This window comes from Canis lupus, chromosome 28, assembly GCF_011100685.1.
Source record: "Canis lupus familiaris isolate Mischka breed German Shepherd chromosome 28, alternate assembly UU_Cfam_GSD_1.0, whole genome shotgun sequence".
NCBI lineage: Eukaryota > Metazoa > Chordata > Mammalia > Carnivora > Canidae > Canis > Canis lupus.
The window spans coordinates 1,543,249-1,560,784 of record NC_049249.1 but is presented as its reverse complement, the minus strand read 5'-3'; the positions used below and the strand labels follow the sequence as shown (position 1 = coordinate 1,560,784).

General features: G+C 39.4%; 1 protein-coding gene across 1 annotated transcript in view; it reads left to right on the top strand.

Moving 5' to 3' along the window:
- The window catches only part of ERCC6 (ERCC excision repair 6, chromatin remodeling factor), a 73,886-nt gene that overhangs the window by 15,131 nt on the left and 41,219 nt on the right, over positions 1-17,536 (top strand). Inside the window, exon 6 of the mRNA XM_038578050.1 lies at positions 14,468-14,593. Coding sequence (XP_038433978.1) covers positions 14,468-14,593 — 126 coding nt within the window. The remainder of the gene's footprint in view (positions 1-14,467; positions 14,594-17,536) is intronic.

The window sequence follows — 17,536 nt, the reverse complement described above, 5'->3', positions numbered from 1 at the left end:
AAAACGGTCTATACACTGAAGCTACCTGGTGTGCCCACTGAGCAAGACCCTGCTGCATCTCTGATCTCTCACATGAGCTTACCAAGCACTAAGAATGTCCAAGGGAAAGGGAATCTGTTTATCAGATTACTTTTTAAGTATTTGCTCCTAGGATGGCTTTTTCCCAATCCTCAATAGTTTTTTGTTTTCATTGTAGGGAGACCTCATTTATTGTTTGTTGTAGCTTTCCACTGACCTTCGTGAATACACACTGTCCTAATATCTTTTCCTTCTGTTATTTACTCATTCATTCATTCATTCTAGACGGGGAAGAGGGGGCAGAGACACAGGCAGAGGGAGAAGCAGGCTCTATGCAGGGAGCCCGACATGGGACTCGATTCCGGGTCTCCAGCATCAGGCCCTGGGCTGAAGGCGGCACTAAACCGCTGAGCCACCGGGGCTGCCCTTCCTTCTGTTATTTAGAACTGATGACCCACTTCCAGCTGTCGCATACATTCCCTAACCTTTAAAAGCAGATGTGGCATAATTCTTTTCACACAGAGCTTGAGGACCTGTGACCTAAATCAGTTCTTAAAAGCTGTTACACTCACACCGTGGTAGTCATGTAGCATAGTTAAGGAGTGGCTTAACATTTGTTACTTCTCATTGCAACTTTATTTGGCACATCTAATATGTGCAGAGCCATTTGAGGAATATTCCTGGATGCTCTTGAACCCTGAGCAGTGTAAGTCTCCTGTTTTTTTTTTTTTCTTTCTTAAAGATTTTATTTATTTATTTATGAGAGAGAGAGGCAGAGACGTAGGCAGAGGGAGAAGCAGGCACCTTTCAGGGAGCCCAATCAGGACTCGGGATCATGCCCTGAGCCGAAGGCAGACGCTCCTCCACTGAGCCACCCAGGTGTCCATCCTTAACTAACTGTAGAGAATTAATAAATTGTTAATCTCAACATACTGATTGTAAATGGAAAAATATTTTCTTCCCATTCAATATTACATTTATTTTAAGTATATTAGTGTGTTGATCAGAAGCAGTTTATTTTGATTGTATTTTAAATATCAGTTTAAATTCATGGGAACACATTTTTCTTAATAATGTCAAGATTGTAGACCAGTTATCTCCAAAGCCATATCAAAGCCAGTTTTTTGCTGAAGTTACAGTAAAATCTCAAATGAATTTCAGAAATATCAATAACTCTAATTGCCACCAAAATACTGTAGCTCTTAAAATTTTATAGCCATAGTTATTAAGGCTGTTAAACTGCAGATAGCACATTGAAATGTTTGTATTACATCTCCTTTGGTACTCTTTGGATTGAGGGATGGTAAAAGAAAATGCTTGAGATTGAGAAGCATTATTACCAACAACTGGCAGTTACTTTTTTTATTTTGTTACTTCTTGTTGCTGATCTTTGTATACAGATTGAAATTGTAATGGTATTCCCTTGAGTGAGGAAAAAGAAGACTTCAGGCTTCCTTATCTTAACAGTGATTTGATGACAGATGATCAGAATAAAACCCCATAGAGTTTGCAACATAGAAAAGGAGTTTTTCTTTATGGTTAGAGCTTAGGAATATTTACTGAGGCCAGGCACCTTTTACTGAACTTGTATTGGTTATAGCCCTATTAACTATAATGCTCATTTAAACTCAGAGGTGAAAGTGGGTCATTCCTAGATGTCTCATCCCCTTTATTCTCTTAGCTGGAGCGTCACAGATCTTTCTTTAGTTCTCTAGGTATCTTTCTTTTTAACTGTTTTCAAGTTGGAATTTCCTCACAAGCCTTTTCTACAGCTTAACCTTTTCTGGAACAGAATAATGGCACTTAGGATCCTACTTTCTCTGACTTCGCCCAAGACCTCAGATCAGTCTTGGAAGTGTTACCCATTTTTTAAACTGCCCCGGTATTTTCTGCCTTTCCCACATTTGTATCTTGCTTCTGTCTCTGTACTAAGTTGCATTTGGAGGCTGTCTCCTTAGTGGTGTACCCTGATTTTTATACCTCTGATAATGTACCAGGGTGGATGAACCAGTTCTTAGAAGTACATATTCTGTCCGTTCTTACTCATTCCTTGGTATGCAGATCCTAGAAAGCAACCATTATTTTTTAGTTTTCATTTTATAGCAGCAGAGTTTCTATCAGTGTATTGCTCTTAGTGGTGAGATTTAGGTTTTCTTAAAATACATTGTTGCTCTAGAAAGCTAAGGCCTAGAAGCTCCAGGAGCCAAAGAAAGACTTAATAGGAGTGACACTTGTTCAGCGTTTGAGTGGTAGGCGTCCCTGGTGAACGCTTATGTGTCACTTATCCAGTCTGTACAGCCGGAACAGATCAGGGTGGCCTAGAAGACCAGACATCTCATATGTGCACCTTTCCCCTCCAGGTAACCAAAGATCAGCAGTCCTCAGTGTTTCGGATTCATTTCCAGATGAGATATGAGGCACCTCCCATTGCTTTGTCTTTGTTCTCACTGCTTGAATACATTTGTGTACTCTAGGACTGATACTAGGGTTTTTGGCAAGGAATTTGCAGTCTTCCAGGAGATGTGGGCACAAATAGGCCCTAAGCAGAGTGAGGGAATAATGAATTCTGACAGATATTTGGGGAAGACTTCATGGAGGAGATTCATCTCAGCACAGGGCCTTGTCTGTTGGGTAGTTTAGATATGTTGAAATAGACCTTAGGGTGCAGGCTATTGAAAAGGAAAATACTTGCTTTGCTTTGGAGGCACCTCATTTCTCATTTAGATTTCCTTGTATAGTGGTGTGTGGTGTGGTAGCTGTGGTCTGCAGAGATGCCTGGTTTCTAGGTCGTCCATTATAGGACAGGCAGGTTGCAAGCCCTTGTATTGCCAGACAGCTCCCATCTTGGGCAGTGGTAGTCTGTTCTGGGGGAGACTGAGGCCCTGTTTGGACTCTCCGGGAAAGGGTGCTGCAGTCTGTTAGCGATGTCTACCATGAGCACAGGGGCCTCAGGGGATAGCAGCAGCATTCATGACAGCTGTTTGACAACCTTCAGATAGAGCAGAAACAAACTGTCGCCAACTCTGGCCTCCTTCTTCAGCAGCAGTCAGACTGCTTGGGTCAGACTTGGGCTGTAGAGGTCAGATTGCACCCTGAGTGAGAGGATACACTTCGAAACAAGTGTTGTCTCCTGCTGGCACAGCTAGGGTTGATGTTTATCATTTGACTTAAACCCATGTCCTAAATCTTTTCGGTTTCTATTTGCCAGGCATTATTGTTTAAGTTGCTACACAATGGGCTGTATTTCCATGGCAGTGAGCAGAGACTAAAGCAGAGGTTCCCAGCCTATAGGAGAACCACTTGGGAGCCCTGCCATTGGAAGTCCTGATTTGGGAGGTCTAGCATGAGGTTACCAGGCAGTAGTTTTTAAAAAGCTTTTCTAGGTATTCTGATGCACTGTCAAGTTTGGGAACTATTTGATGTGTATAAATAGATTTTATATATTCTTTTCCTTTTTGAGGTTATGGCTTTTGGCAGACTCAGTTTGTGTATGTTTCTCTAAAATCCTCTGTACATTCCCTGCACAGGTGTGTTTATGTAGGGGAGGGCTTGAAGAGGAACTTTGAGGTTAGTTCATTCAGCTATATGCTGTACATAATAGACCATTTGCTTCTCATCAGAGCAGCATATGCTTCAGAAGTACCTGGAAAGCATCTTTAGGACTCAGCCTAGAGTGTCTGAGGCAGCAAGTCAGGAGTGGGAGGAGCTGGTTACTGCCTGTGTGCTGTGACTGAGCTCCCGCTGATTCTGAGGCAAGTTTGGTGGCATTTTTCATTGTTATAGGCCCTTACTGTGTTTCCGTTTAGGAAGCCCTTGAGGTGGTTGGAAAAAACTGTGGGTAAGGATGCTGGGATTTGAAAATGTAATGCTTTTTCCCTCTGCTCTAGTCCAGAGTCGGCTTGGCATTGCTACTGCAATAAATCTACCCACCCCCTCCAAATCCACTCCCACAGCAGTGAGTGAAACACAGTAGAGTTCAGAAACAGACTCTTGAGTAGGTGGTACTGAGTTTTCTCAGATTATCAGGTACTCGGGGCCAGGTTGCTGAGATCACAGCCTGAAACCGACTTGAGTTGCTGCCTGGGAATGGTTTGAAGGCTTTCCACACTCCCCACTTTGCACTTTTGGTGATTCTTTGTGGTTTCTTTTAGTGAAATTAGAATAACATTAAGATAAAAAAAAAACTACCTACACCTTTATTTTTCATATTATTTGTTATTCCAGGTTTTGATCCTTACATATCTTTCATTTATTACAACTATAATAAGCTGTTGAGACACTTAATCATATCTTGTTCAAGTTGATCAACTTGCCTATGATTTCACTGTTAAGAGGTAGAGCTGGGATTTGAAGCCGGGACAGGGTTGTTGTGTAAATGTCATTTTCCTTCCGTTTGTGGAATGTGCAATATCTAGATGTGACCACAAGGTGGTGCCAAGAATCAGCACATAAGCTGCTTCCACCTCACTGTGATGGGAACCAAACCCTAAACCTAAGCCAACTGAATGGGGACTTGGAGAGATTGTAGGGAGTCTAGAAGACTTGACAGGTATGGTATGGATGGGGATAGAATTTGCCTCATGTCTTGTATAACCTGCATCTATAGTCATGATGTCTGTTGCTGTAATTGGTTTCTAATCCATTTAATAAAATACCTTTAAACCTTAAACATTTTTCATCTCTGTCCTTTTTTTTCTTTATTTTATATGACTAATTTTGAGTTTAAAAAGGCTCTCATGACTCCACTCATTATGTAAATCTTACACAGTGTCTTCACACTGCAAGGCTTAATCATTTGGTAAATGGTATCTCTCTTGTCCTTCCCCTTGAGCACTGGGGCTGCTGTGGCTAGGGGTGAGTTGGATCCTGGTTTGGAGGGTTTGGCTGTATACATGAAGAGAAAAAAAGAAAGAGACTGAAAAGAGAAAGGCTGTCAGCATTTTCAGATGCTTAGAGGGGTCAAGCCAAGTAGGATAAATGATGAAAAAAGTCTCTTGGACTTGGAAATTTGGAGGCTTTAATGGCCTGAGCGAGATTGGCATGTGGGGGGTGGAGGGAGGTGCTATGAGAACAGCTGTAACTGGTGTCACTGAATGCATACTACTTGGCAGTGCTTCATGTAAGATGGGCTCGTTGGTTTAATCTTCACAACCCCTGAGGAGACAGGAACCTGAGCCTAGAAAGCTGACATAATGTGCCCAAGATAGCATAAATGGAAGAGGCTGGAAGGGGAAGGGGTCTGAAGGTGGATTGGGCTCGCAGAAGTGATCTGTCAGCTTGGTCAGTGGGATAGACTAAGAAGGCTGTTGCCTCAGCAGCACATTTCTGCCACCACTTGATAGGGACCACCTCCACACTTTTTGTGGGTCTCATTCCTTGCCTGAAATGCTGCTGAAGGCGTTGCCTCCTAGAATTACTCCTCGTTTTTCTACCTCCCTTTTATTGTGCTCACAGAGCCTCTTTCTCTTGCCGAGAGCCGGCTCCCTTTGTATTGGGGTTGTCTCATTTATTCTGCATTTGGATTTTGTTTGCACTGGATGACGATTTAGCACATCTGGGAAGGTTGCACATAGGAAAGGCCAAGTTACGTTGTAGAGCTTGTCACTTTATTTTTTTTTTAAAGATTTTATTTATTTATTAATGAGAGACACAGAGAGAGAGAGAGAGGCAGAGACACATGCAGAGGAAGAAGCAGGCTCCATGCATGGAACCTGATGTGGGACTCAATCCTGGGACTCCAGGATCACTCCCTGAGCCGAAGGCAGATGCTTAACTGCTGAGCCACCCAGGCGTCCCAAGCTTGTCACTTAAAAAAAAATAATTTGCTCCCCCAAATCTGATTTATTAGAAATTTAATCTAGATTTGATCAAGAAACCTAATGATTTGAAGATTGTTCTTACCATCAGTTTCTGGGAGTTAATTTCTCAGGAAATAAACATATATTCTTATCTGCCCCCCCTCCCTGCCCCCCGCCGCCCTAGGAGTCTATATTTTTAAGAGAGAAGAAAAAGTTGCTCCCTTAAAGAGTTTTCTTAGAATCTTGGCTTCTTTTAAATGACGAAGCTAAGACACAAATGAAGACTAATTCTGCTTCGTGCTCTGCACGCACCTCTTATTCCAGCTCCAGTGCATAATTGTCTGCATCAGTCTTCATTTACTCTGTGAGATCTGGACTGCTAACTGAGGGTATTTCATCTGCTAAGATGTGCCAATTAAGTCCACCCAGATAGACCATAAAAAGGCAGATAAGAAAAGTAAAACACTGAGTATCTCAATTTAGCAAATTAGACTAATCTGTAAGGGATTCTTAGCTGTCTGAAATAGAAAACCTATCACACTACAGAAATGCAAACTATATTAAATACCCAGCTTGGTGCCTTGAATATATTTTTAAAAATCAAATTGTACTCATTGTGCTTCTGTTGTAGAATTTCTTTCATGGATATTGCAATAAATGGAGAATGATCCTGAGATTGAATTTTCACACCGTATGAGAATGATTTAACTGTATGGTGTGTGACTTTTTCCTCACAGTGCAGATCTGAACTCCGGACTTGGTGGCCCTTGCAGTGTAAAAATGAAAGCAGGGCAGTTTGGTCACTTTTGAATTCCAGGCAGTTTTGGAGTGTATGTGTTCATTTTATTACTATATGATCTGAAGCTACTCGTATTTGACAATTCCTATTGATTAGGTAGATTTTGCCATATTTGTGGGTTGGTATAGGCAGTTGAGTACATTGGTTTGTCTGTTTATAAAATGTATCTAATGTGTTAGTTCAGCCCTATTTGTAGTAAAAAGAATTGCTTAGCTGATTTTACTGTTACTTGAAAAAGTTTGCAGGTGTACAGTGAAGAAGTAGTTTTGACTCTGCAGAGTTGAGATAGGGACATTTTTTGAGACAAATTTAGAATTTGGTTTGCTCTTGTACAATTGTTTTCATTGTACAGTGATTAAAGAGGTGATTACTTACTCTTTGGCTTGCACTATAAGAAAAGGGGTGGCTTTAGGGAGTTTTAAAAATATTTTTGAGAGGCAAGATTATGTAACAGGAATACAGATTCTGGGGGCTGATTATCTGGGTTTGAATTTTCATGTTGGTGATCTTGGCCAGGCTACTTCACCTCTCCCTGCCTACTTCTAACTGAAAAATAGATTAAAAATAGTATATGCCTCATAGGGTCTGTAAGGATTGAATTAATGAATTAATGAATGAATCAATACAGGTAAATTGCTTAAAACAGTGTCCAGCACACAGTGAACATCAGTACCTATTCTTATTGTTATTATTTGTTTTCTGACTCTAAATCTAAAAAAACATATACATGGTATGGATGTTTGTATGTTCAATTTCAAAACACAGCTAGTCCAGAGCTAGCAAATGTTACTCAGGAGGTGATATGTGACATATGGGTTAGAAATCACAGCCATGGAATTGAACGTCAAAGTCTCATCTAGTAGCTATGAGATTTTTCTACATTTCTTCATCTGTAAAATAGGGATTATAGCAGTACTTTTTTCAGGGGTGGCATGAAGATTACAAAAGATAATATCCCTAAGCTATTAGGCATATGTCAGGCAGTCAATAAATATTACTTATTCTTATTTGCATGCCCACTACCTAGTGGCATTACTGAAAACATTTACTGAAAGATTTCATTGAGCCGGTAGGAGGGTCTGTGAGAATCATGAATAAGAGCCTATGAATATTGATATATATGAAAAGATGTCCTCTTTCCAAAGTAAAAGGCAGTTTAACAATTGTTATGATAGCCAAATAAATATTAGCTATTATATACTTAGTTTTGTTGGTGTCAGGTTTTCTTACCTATTATACTTTTTTTTTTCATACGATAAGATCCACTTAGTGATAAAATATCCTTACAAATATGAGCACATTATCAGTAGTTGTTTGGGGAGAAATAAAAATTTCTCCTTTACACTAGGGGGCACTAGACTTCTACCCAGGGGGCAGTCTTCAAACTTCACAGCATGGTCATCAGTTCTAAGTGTGGGTAGGTCAGGATTACACTTTGGTTCCTCATGGTTTTCTCTGTTCTAAGGTCAGTGTTCAGATCATTCTGTTGTGTCTTGTAAGGCTTGATTTCCACACACCTTGCTGACCTAGATGTGTAGAACGTTATCCCCAAGTGGACTGTGATAATCTTGGCTGATGGCATGGGTAGACTAGCACAATGGCCTTCTAGACTTGGGGGGTATGTCTAACTCCTACCTGCCCAAGATTGCAGTAGATGTTTTCACGGTTGTTATTTTTTTATTTGTATTTAACCTACAATTAACTAAAATGTCCAATTTTACTTTTTTATATAATCTCCAGCCAATAATTAATTGTGAGATAGTGTCTGACATGTATGCAGTATAAACAAAAAATAGTTTCCAAAGAGTGTAGTACCTATATTATCATTGTAGTGCTGTGAGAACCTCTTACTTGGTTCCTTTTGTGGCCGGGGAGACAAATACAGTGATGTTGAATGATGTTTCTAAAGTTCAGATCTCCCCTTGCTAGTTATAGACCTGAAATGTAGCTCTCTGCCCACATCTGGTTTTCACTTCTCAGTGTTATCTGAAATCAGTGTCTTTTACCGGGTTCTCCTCTAGTGGCTGCCACCAAAGTCTGAGGAACTGTAGGAGTTAGAAACTCTTTCCAGTGAATAATGTGCTTCATTTTATTTGGTTGCAGCTGTGACTATTGCATGTGTGGATTAAAGAAAAAGATGAAGGTGGGACCATCAAAAGCTTTATTTCCTTTCTAGTAATGTGAGTGTTGTTTAGGGCTAGTTTAAGCTTTTTACCCCCCTCCCCTGTCAGAAGATGAATTCTTTCATTAAAAAAAGTTGAATTTTTTGCCCACCCTTTCCACGTGGATCCAAACTCAGGGCTCCCGATTCTTCCCAAAGGCTGGTGGGCAGAAACCCAGTTTTGTTGCAAAGTGAATCCACTGGAAAACCCGAAAAACAGAACTCAAGACTTGAAAATAACTTATAAAATTTTTACTGGTCGATTTAAAGAATTTCTCTGATTCCGTCCTTGCCATGCCTCATTTCTTTGTGGATCTTAACTATGTTTATCCAGTGGATGCATCTGGGGGTAGTACCTTAACATCATACATTAGAGAGAGGAGGAATGCAGCAGGAGGTAGGCTGTAAATGAGATAAACGGGACAATTCTTGAACCCATTTTTGAATGACCCACTTTGACCATTCCCATGCCACGCATCTGTCCCTGATGTCTTCCTTATCCCTAGCCTGATTCTGAACCGCATTCATTGATTCATTCACTCATGCAGCATGTACTGAGTATCTATATTAAGGTAGGCCATTGTACTGGTCTCTAGGGATGTGAAAATGACTATAAAAACAGTCTCTTGCCTCAGGTGGCTCCCAGTCTAATGGGGGAGATAGGGTTTTCAAATGGTACTGACACTTGGTGAGCGCTCTAGTAGAAACACCAGCCGTGGATTGGGAAGGTACCAGGGGGGTAGGACACCTAACTCTGGCTGATCAGAGGAGGCTTCCTCCTTTGGAGGCACTGCTTGAGCAGAGCTCTGAAGGGTCCATGGGGGATGTAGATGTTTGTGTTTGTGGGAGGGAAGTTGGGGACAGTATAAGAATGCAGATGGCACAGGAAGGATGGCACCACAAGGTAGTGGCATAATGACAGCTAGCTATGTTTTCCCACTTACATATTTTGAACATCTTTGGCGTTCTGGAAATTCTTCTTTGAAAATAAGTTAACTTTAAATTGGCTGCAGCTAGCTCTCAGGTGTATTCTTAGGGTTCGATTGATGAGGTGCCCTGGCAACTGGAGGAAGTGTTGTTCCTGGTATAGTTGAACTGATTATGCTGTGCATTGTTGCCAGCAGCCTGGCCCTGGGTCCCCGTTGCTTCTGACAGATCGTTGCTGTGGTCTCAGCCCCAGGCCAGGTTCTTGTTCTTGCATGAATGTAGCAAAGCCAGGGAGCATTTTCTCTGCCTGCATCTGATTGGAATTTAACTTTATGTTTATTGCTGGGTTTTTCTCTTAAGTGGCTGCCAGTGAAGCTGCTAGCAGGCTGACGATGGCAGTCTTGTGAAGAGTTAGAAAAACTGCCAGGGAACACCAGGCCCACTTACTTTTATGTGGCTGCAGCTGTGACTATGATATGTGCAGAGGTTTTTAAATGAGAGTGTAGAAAACATGAAAAAGTTATTTCTTTTCCAAAAATGGACTGTTTCCTGCCCCCTTCCACTTTTAAAATCCATTCTCTATGTTATTTATTGAAATAACAGATTTGAGATACTTTGGGTCCATATCTGATTTTTAAGATTTTAAATCATTGGGGCCAAGATCTTAATCTTGACCCACCCCCAACCAATTTTAAGTCATTCTGTATCTATTTTCTTGTTATTCTTATACAGAAAGCGGCCATATTTTATGACAGCTCCCTGCATACACATCTATCACAGAATTTTAAAATCGAGGTATTCCAGTAAATACCTTCTGATGGGTAGTTGTGTTTACTCATGGTGATCATGTTAGTCATCATAATTTTCTGAGCATCTGTTTGATTCACAAACATGGTTTTTGTTCAAATGTACATATTCAGGTAGTTCTGTTAAACCCTTGCAAGCGTGTTGCATTATCACAAGCGGATTGTATTGTACTATATATTGCCTCCACCACTTCTCTGTACACGAATGTAGTAATATACTGGTCTCTGGGGATTGCATGCAAGTTTGTGTGAGGATTTCAGTAAGCAGACATGATTACGTATAACAGTGTATTTATTTGTTAAGTACTTATATTCTAGGCTTATGCTAAGTGCTTTACATGTGGCACCTTATTTAATCTTCCCTAAATCTAGGGAAGTGGGTAGACACCATTGTTCTCCTCACCTCACACTTGAGGAAAGGTAGGTGCTGCAGAGGTTAAGTGACTTGCTGAGGGTTAAAGAACTGATAACTTGCAGTCAGGATTTGATTCTAGACCATCTGGGTGCACTTTTGTATTTTGGTTTGTGCTTATTCTATGCGTCAAACCCAGTTTATTCATAGCACGGAGATCCCTTTACACCTGCTGGCCAGACAGATTGCTCAGCCTGCCAGGCTGCAGGACAAGCAGGTTAAGCACACAAAAGAGAGCAACTTTAAGACCCTTGATGGCATCTAGGATGGGAAAGGCATCTGTTTCTCTCAATTCAGGTGAATCTGGCACTCCTCTGCCTCCCTAGTCTGCTTCTTGTCCATTGGCACTTGGTCCTGCACTGCTTCATTGGGCATTGGTTAGATGGTCCGAGGTCTATTTTGGCTACAGGCCACATGAGGAATTACTGCTTTATATAACAGAAGGATCTTTTAGCCTGAGCCACATACGCATGTGGTTTTATAACCTTGGTATTTACTGTCTTTAATATGTGTATATGATTCTACTGGGGCAATTTGTCTTAACAATGGTACAAATGTTTGTAGGCAATAATGATTTTTCCCTACCACCTTTAGTCATCCTTTAGCCAAACTGAATAAATATTCAGCTCTGTTCATCTTTATGAAGCGGAAGTCCCTGGAATGCAATCATTTCTGTAGTGGCTTTTGTGGTTTCCTAGGTGCTGTGTTCTGTGGTGACATAACGCCTATACATTTTAGGAGGGAGGAGAAAGAGGAGGATGAAACCCTGTTGACGCAGAGTGATGCAGTGGGAAATTGAAGAGCCACAAAGACTTACTGGCTGAGTCTGAGGAAATAGCTATCATCTGTCAATGGAGTTTAATATGTGATACTCTTTATGTAAAATATTTAGTGACCTTATGCCAAACTTTTAAAACCAGTATCTTGTGGTGTTTTCCTTTTTCTTCCTGTAAAATTATCTTTGTATAATTGCAGAATGGAGTATTTTTAAGGGGATATGGTAGTTTTTGTGATTCTTCTGAGTTTTGTATTATTCATAAATTTACTAAATACAGGTATGTTTTGTAGTTCTGGTTTTGGTTTTGAGTTCTGATTGTAAGGAATTTGGATACTGAGGAATATCTCATTATGTGAAATTGCTTGCTTACTAAATTTCAGATAGTAGGTAACAAGAATCCAGATATATACACCAGGAAAATATATGTTCATCATTTTGGTTTCTAAGTTCTAGTAGTGGATATACTTATATACCATGGTTTTTTTTCAGCCTTGGCACTATTGACATTTGAGACTGGGTAACGTTTTGTTGTGGAGGACTGGCTTGTACGTTGTCAGATGTTTAGTAGCATACCTGGTCTCCACCTGCTAGATACTAGTAGTAGTATATCTCCCTCCCCACAGCAGTTGTAATGACCAAATATGTCTCTAGACATTGTCAAATTACTCTGGAGGGGCAGGGAGGATGGCCAGATTGCTCTTGGTTGAGAACCACTGCTGTATACCATTGCACTTAACTAAATTTGTAGATAATATGAAACTCAAAAGAATAGCAGACGGAGCCACTGAGAGGTACTTCATTTCATCAATTGCATGAAGATAATTTTTAAGAAAGAAAAATAAGAGAGGAAGAGATGCCTTTAGAAGTTAAGCACAAAAATGTCATCAAATATTTTATATAAAAAGACTATCTCATGGTTATATGACAGCTATTTTCTTAGGCTTGGCTATATACTGCCTCTTATATTTGCTATTTGGAAATTACCAATAGGGCTTATTTATAGGCATTCTTAGTACCCTAAGAAGCCGCTTCAGATCACCAGCTACTGCTTCCTTACTGATCACAGTTAAATTTCAGATAGCCCTTCCTTTTGTTTCTTGAAGAGTTGACATATTCAACAAAGGCAAGACTTTATCAGAGAATGTGCTTTAAGGGCCTCCAGCAGATACCTGGTCCCTTTTGGTCTTAATATTTGGCGGTGGTTGATACTGGAAAATACCATTGGTCTAACTGGGCAGTGTGTGATATTATCCTTCCATGTGCTCATTCACCTTCCCCCATACATTCTCTTTGTATTCTTACATAATCGATGATTGATAAATGTCTTCTTATACAAGCTGCTGTTCTCATTCCCTTCCTGGGAGCTTTTTACTTTGAAGGTGTTTATCTGTATTGCTTTATTCCATTCCCAGCATTTTGTGAAATTCCCATTGTGAGCTGTGTGCATACTGAGAAAGATCATCCTTTTATTTTGGAACTGAATAGAATGTGAGACTGTTGAGTTTTGTGTGTGTGTGTGTGTGTGTGTGTGTGTGTATACATACACACAAACTCATGACACCAGTGTCCATTATAGTTATTTAAATACAGAATTAGTCTGGTTAAATGACTGCACCTTCCCAACAACCTTAGTGTGTTGTTAAAACTTTCAGATCTTCAGACATTTCTTGTGGTATACATACATGGCATCATCCCTCTGAGATATAAACACTGATTTTATACTTGAAAAGCATCATATTACTAAGTTTATAGTTTAGGTTTTATTTAGTGAACACAGTTTTTCCTAAGTTGTTTACTTTAGCAGTCTTTTGGTATTATTGATGCCCCCCGCTTAAGTAAACAATATGTTAATCTGATACATAGGAATTTTGACCCCAAATTGGCTTTGTGTTCAGGATACTATGCTCACTTATGCTATGACCATCATATCTTTTGCATAGAAATAATAATTATAAATCTGTTTTTGTTATACTACCATTTTGGAGATACTTATATTGAAGTTTTCACTGAGTCTTTTCTAGAATTAAGTTCATATATCTTAGGAAGTAGCAGAGAAATTTCCCCACAGGATATGCCAGAAGAGGCACAAGTAGTTTTGGTAATGAAATGAGACCTTACAGAAATATTTCTAAAGCAGCTGTAATAATTCAAATAAGAATTGAATTGAGAGAAACGACAAATACCCACCATTTGCTTCGACGTGGATGGAACTGGAGGGTATTATGCTGAGTGAAGTAAGTCGATCGGAGAAGGACAAACATTATATGGTCTCATTCATTTGGGGAATATAAAAAATAGTGAAAGGGAATAAAGGGGAAAGGAGAAAAAATGAGTGGAAAATATCAGAAAGGGAGACAGAAAATGAGAGATTCCTAACTCTGGGAAACGAACTAGGGGTAGTAGAAAGGGAGGTGGGTGGGGGGTGGGGGTGACTGGGTGACGGGCACTGAGGGGGACACTTGATGGGATGAGCACTGGGTGTTATTCTATATGTTGGCAAATTGAACACCAATAAAAAGTAAATTTATAAGTAAGTAAATAAATAAATAAATAAATAAATAAATAAATAAATAAATAAAAAAAAATTGAATTGAGAAGGAAGGAAAAGAGAATTATTTTTCTTTGAATATCAATGTTTTGGGTAATGATGGTAGCAGAAAGCTAAAAGACCATTCTGATTTCCCTCTTTTTCGTACATTATTTAGAAATATATTTTAACCTGTCTTTTAACCAAAATAATGGAAACATGATTTTTGTTTTCGTGGTAGGAAATGGAATAAGCTGAGGCTGCAGGACAAAGAGAAGTGTCTGAAGCTCGAAGATGATTCTGAGGAGAGCGATGCTGAGTTTGACGATTTTAAAATGCCGGGTTTTCTGTTCAGAAAGCTTTTTAAGTATGTGCCATGTGTTCTTTCCTTTATATCTATCATCAAGCCATTGTGTACAAATTAATATTTTAGATATGACACAGTAGTAACCTGCGGTCCCTTAAGGTACTTGCAGCAATTTATTTCAAATACAGATACCATCAAATATAATTTTAGCCACGTGCTGCTCATTAGAAGTAGATGATAATAAATTGACTGAAGTGCGCATGGGGCATGTTTGTAAGCTGGTGGATCTGTGTGGACCTGTCTCAGCAGGCAAAAAGCAACACATTTAAAAGCCATCTACACTGAATTAATTTTTTTGTTCTTAGTAATTTTAAGGGACCAAACCTCTAATTTCTTAAGTCAGATGAAGTAAGAAGAGTTGTATATTAAAATCAATATTGGGGTTTTTTTGTTTGTTTGTTTTTGTTTTTTTACTTCTGTGTAGAAATAAAAACTATTGAGAACAGTTTGAGTTTTTTATATTGTACCTAAGGGTATAATACTTTTGAGCTGACTAAATGTGCATCTAAATATTTTATGTAGATGTTGTTCTAATGTCAAAAGAGAAGATCTAGGCAAACACCTTCAGCATTAAGTTGCTACTTGGAACTGTGTTTCTTATATGGAGTAGCCTAGTGTTCCAGATAACCAGAAGCTGTGTATTAGATGCCTGTAGGCTCCATGGCCCAGGCCAGTCTCCCATGGTGAACATACATGCTGAGCCACATTTGGGATTTACTTAACAAGATACTTTAGGAAGGCTTCTTGATATGTATAGGAAGTTAAACCATTCAGTAGCTATTTTCTGTTTAGTAGCATCACTTGGTAGTTGGTGCAGGATGTGAACTTTCTTTGAGACAGTTATGTTTAATCTCCTTCATAGAGTTGGGTGTCTGCCATGCCTTAAACTCGTGCAAGATGTCTATTTTAAAATAACATGCTTTGGGCAGCCCTGGTGGCGCAGCGGTTTAGCGCTGCCTGCAGCCTGGGGTGTGATTCTGGAGACCCAGGATCAAGTCCCACGTCGGGCTCCCTGCATGGAGCCTGCTTCTCCCTCTGCCTGTGTCTCTGCCCCTTCCCACCTCTCTGAATAAAAACAAAACAAACAAACAAAAAAACCATGCTTTTTGTATTTCCTTTCAAAGGGCATATATTCTAGTTCTAATTTTTATCTCAGTGAGGGGAGGGTGAGCAAAAGGAGTTGGGAGTAGTTATTTTATCCCACTGAATATATAGGAAAGCTGAAATCCTAAAGATGTGAAGTGTCTTGGTTGGATTGCCATAACTGGACAGAGCAGACCTATGTAGAAATTCAAATCTGAGTCACTAGTAATTTTTGCAGACAAATCATTTTGTAGTCCAGAGGGGTGGCTACTTTGTTTATTGCCTCTCCCAGATGAGAATTAACTATGGAAGGGTATGCAAACAACATTTATTGACAACTCTTTTTATCTTCTTTAAAGTGATTTCTTATTAAGGAGCAGGCCAAATGGTATCAGTGTTGTACTAGCAAAAGAAATACCCAAATTATAAATTAAATCGACTTAACAAAGAAGAATACTTCTGCATATATAATGAGTTGGCAATTATCCTCAAGAGTTAAGTTGAATGTGCATTGTTGTGTGTGAGATTTTTGCTTAAAAAATTTCACGGTCACTAGAACCAAACTTTGCTTACTAGGAGTATATAGTATTCGGTGTATTGACTATTAACCTTATAGTAGTTAATGTAAATACATGTTTATTTATTTTAATGAGTCTTAATTGCACATTTTTGGAAAGTATTTTGTTTTCATTTCTCAAAACCAGGTTTTTTAATATTTCCTAAGTGTTACTAACTTCTGTTCCTTTTCTGTATGAAAAAATTAATAGGGTGATAAGTCTCCATTTTTCTTTTATGATTAAGTTTTAGCCAGGCCAGTTTAATTTTAAGCCATAGATATATTTTTGCTCTATTTACTGCACTCTGTGGAATTAAATTAACAGGGTTGTACACAAGGGACTCAGAAGGTACAATTATCCATTTAAGTGCTATTTTCTGCAAGATGATGTTTAACTTTAAAAATTCTATTTTGAAAGTTTGCCCAGCAAATGCATTTGTCTGGATCATTTAGCAATCAAATGACAAACTTCAATCTTTTGACCTTACTTTTAGCCACACTAACAAGTGTAATTTCTTGGGTTAGTGTGACAATGCCAAGATACACCAATTATTTGTGGTTACTTTGTGATACTTCAGTCTCATGGGGGAAGCAGTGTATAATCAGTTTTTACTATTGTACAATAGTTTGTAAAAAAAAAAAAAGTTCTGGAAACAATTCTGTAACCTTTAAAGTATGTAATTATTTACAGCATTTATTAGGAAATTAAAGCAACAAAACCTAAGTCAGTTAGTGGTACTGCTGAAACCAGAACCCAGACCCCCTAACTCCTCCTCATCCAGTGATACATGCCTACCAGCCAGTATGCTAGTGCAGTCTGAGGGCCTTTGTAGAAAGAGCCACTCTTTGCCATCTTTGCACAGTGTCCCAGTTGTTGGGGATTTCCATGTAGTAATGTGACTTACAGGGCCACCTAGTAGATATTTTTCTCTTAAAACATTTCTTTAGTGTTAATCATTTTATAAACATGTTATGTTTATGCCCTTGGAGATTACATCTGTAGATGAGAAAACACCCATCATGCTATTACTGCCTCTTCTGGATGACATAGGATGCAGCTGTCTTAATGCTCTCCTAAACTCCCTTTGGGATACTGTGCAGGTTGCCACTTTTTATTCCTTTGATGACTTCTCAAGTGCTGCTCTAGATTTTCCCCACCTTGAGTTGATTAGCTCCAGACAGAGAGCTGTTGGACCCATGTTGGGAGGAGGTGTTGTGGTATAGTGGGTGAAACACTGGAATGGTCACTGGGAAATTTTGGTCCCTACTCTGCCTGGAGGAGCTGGTCCTGTAGTTGTTCTCCA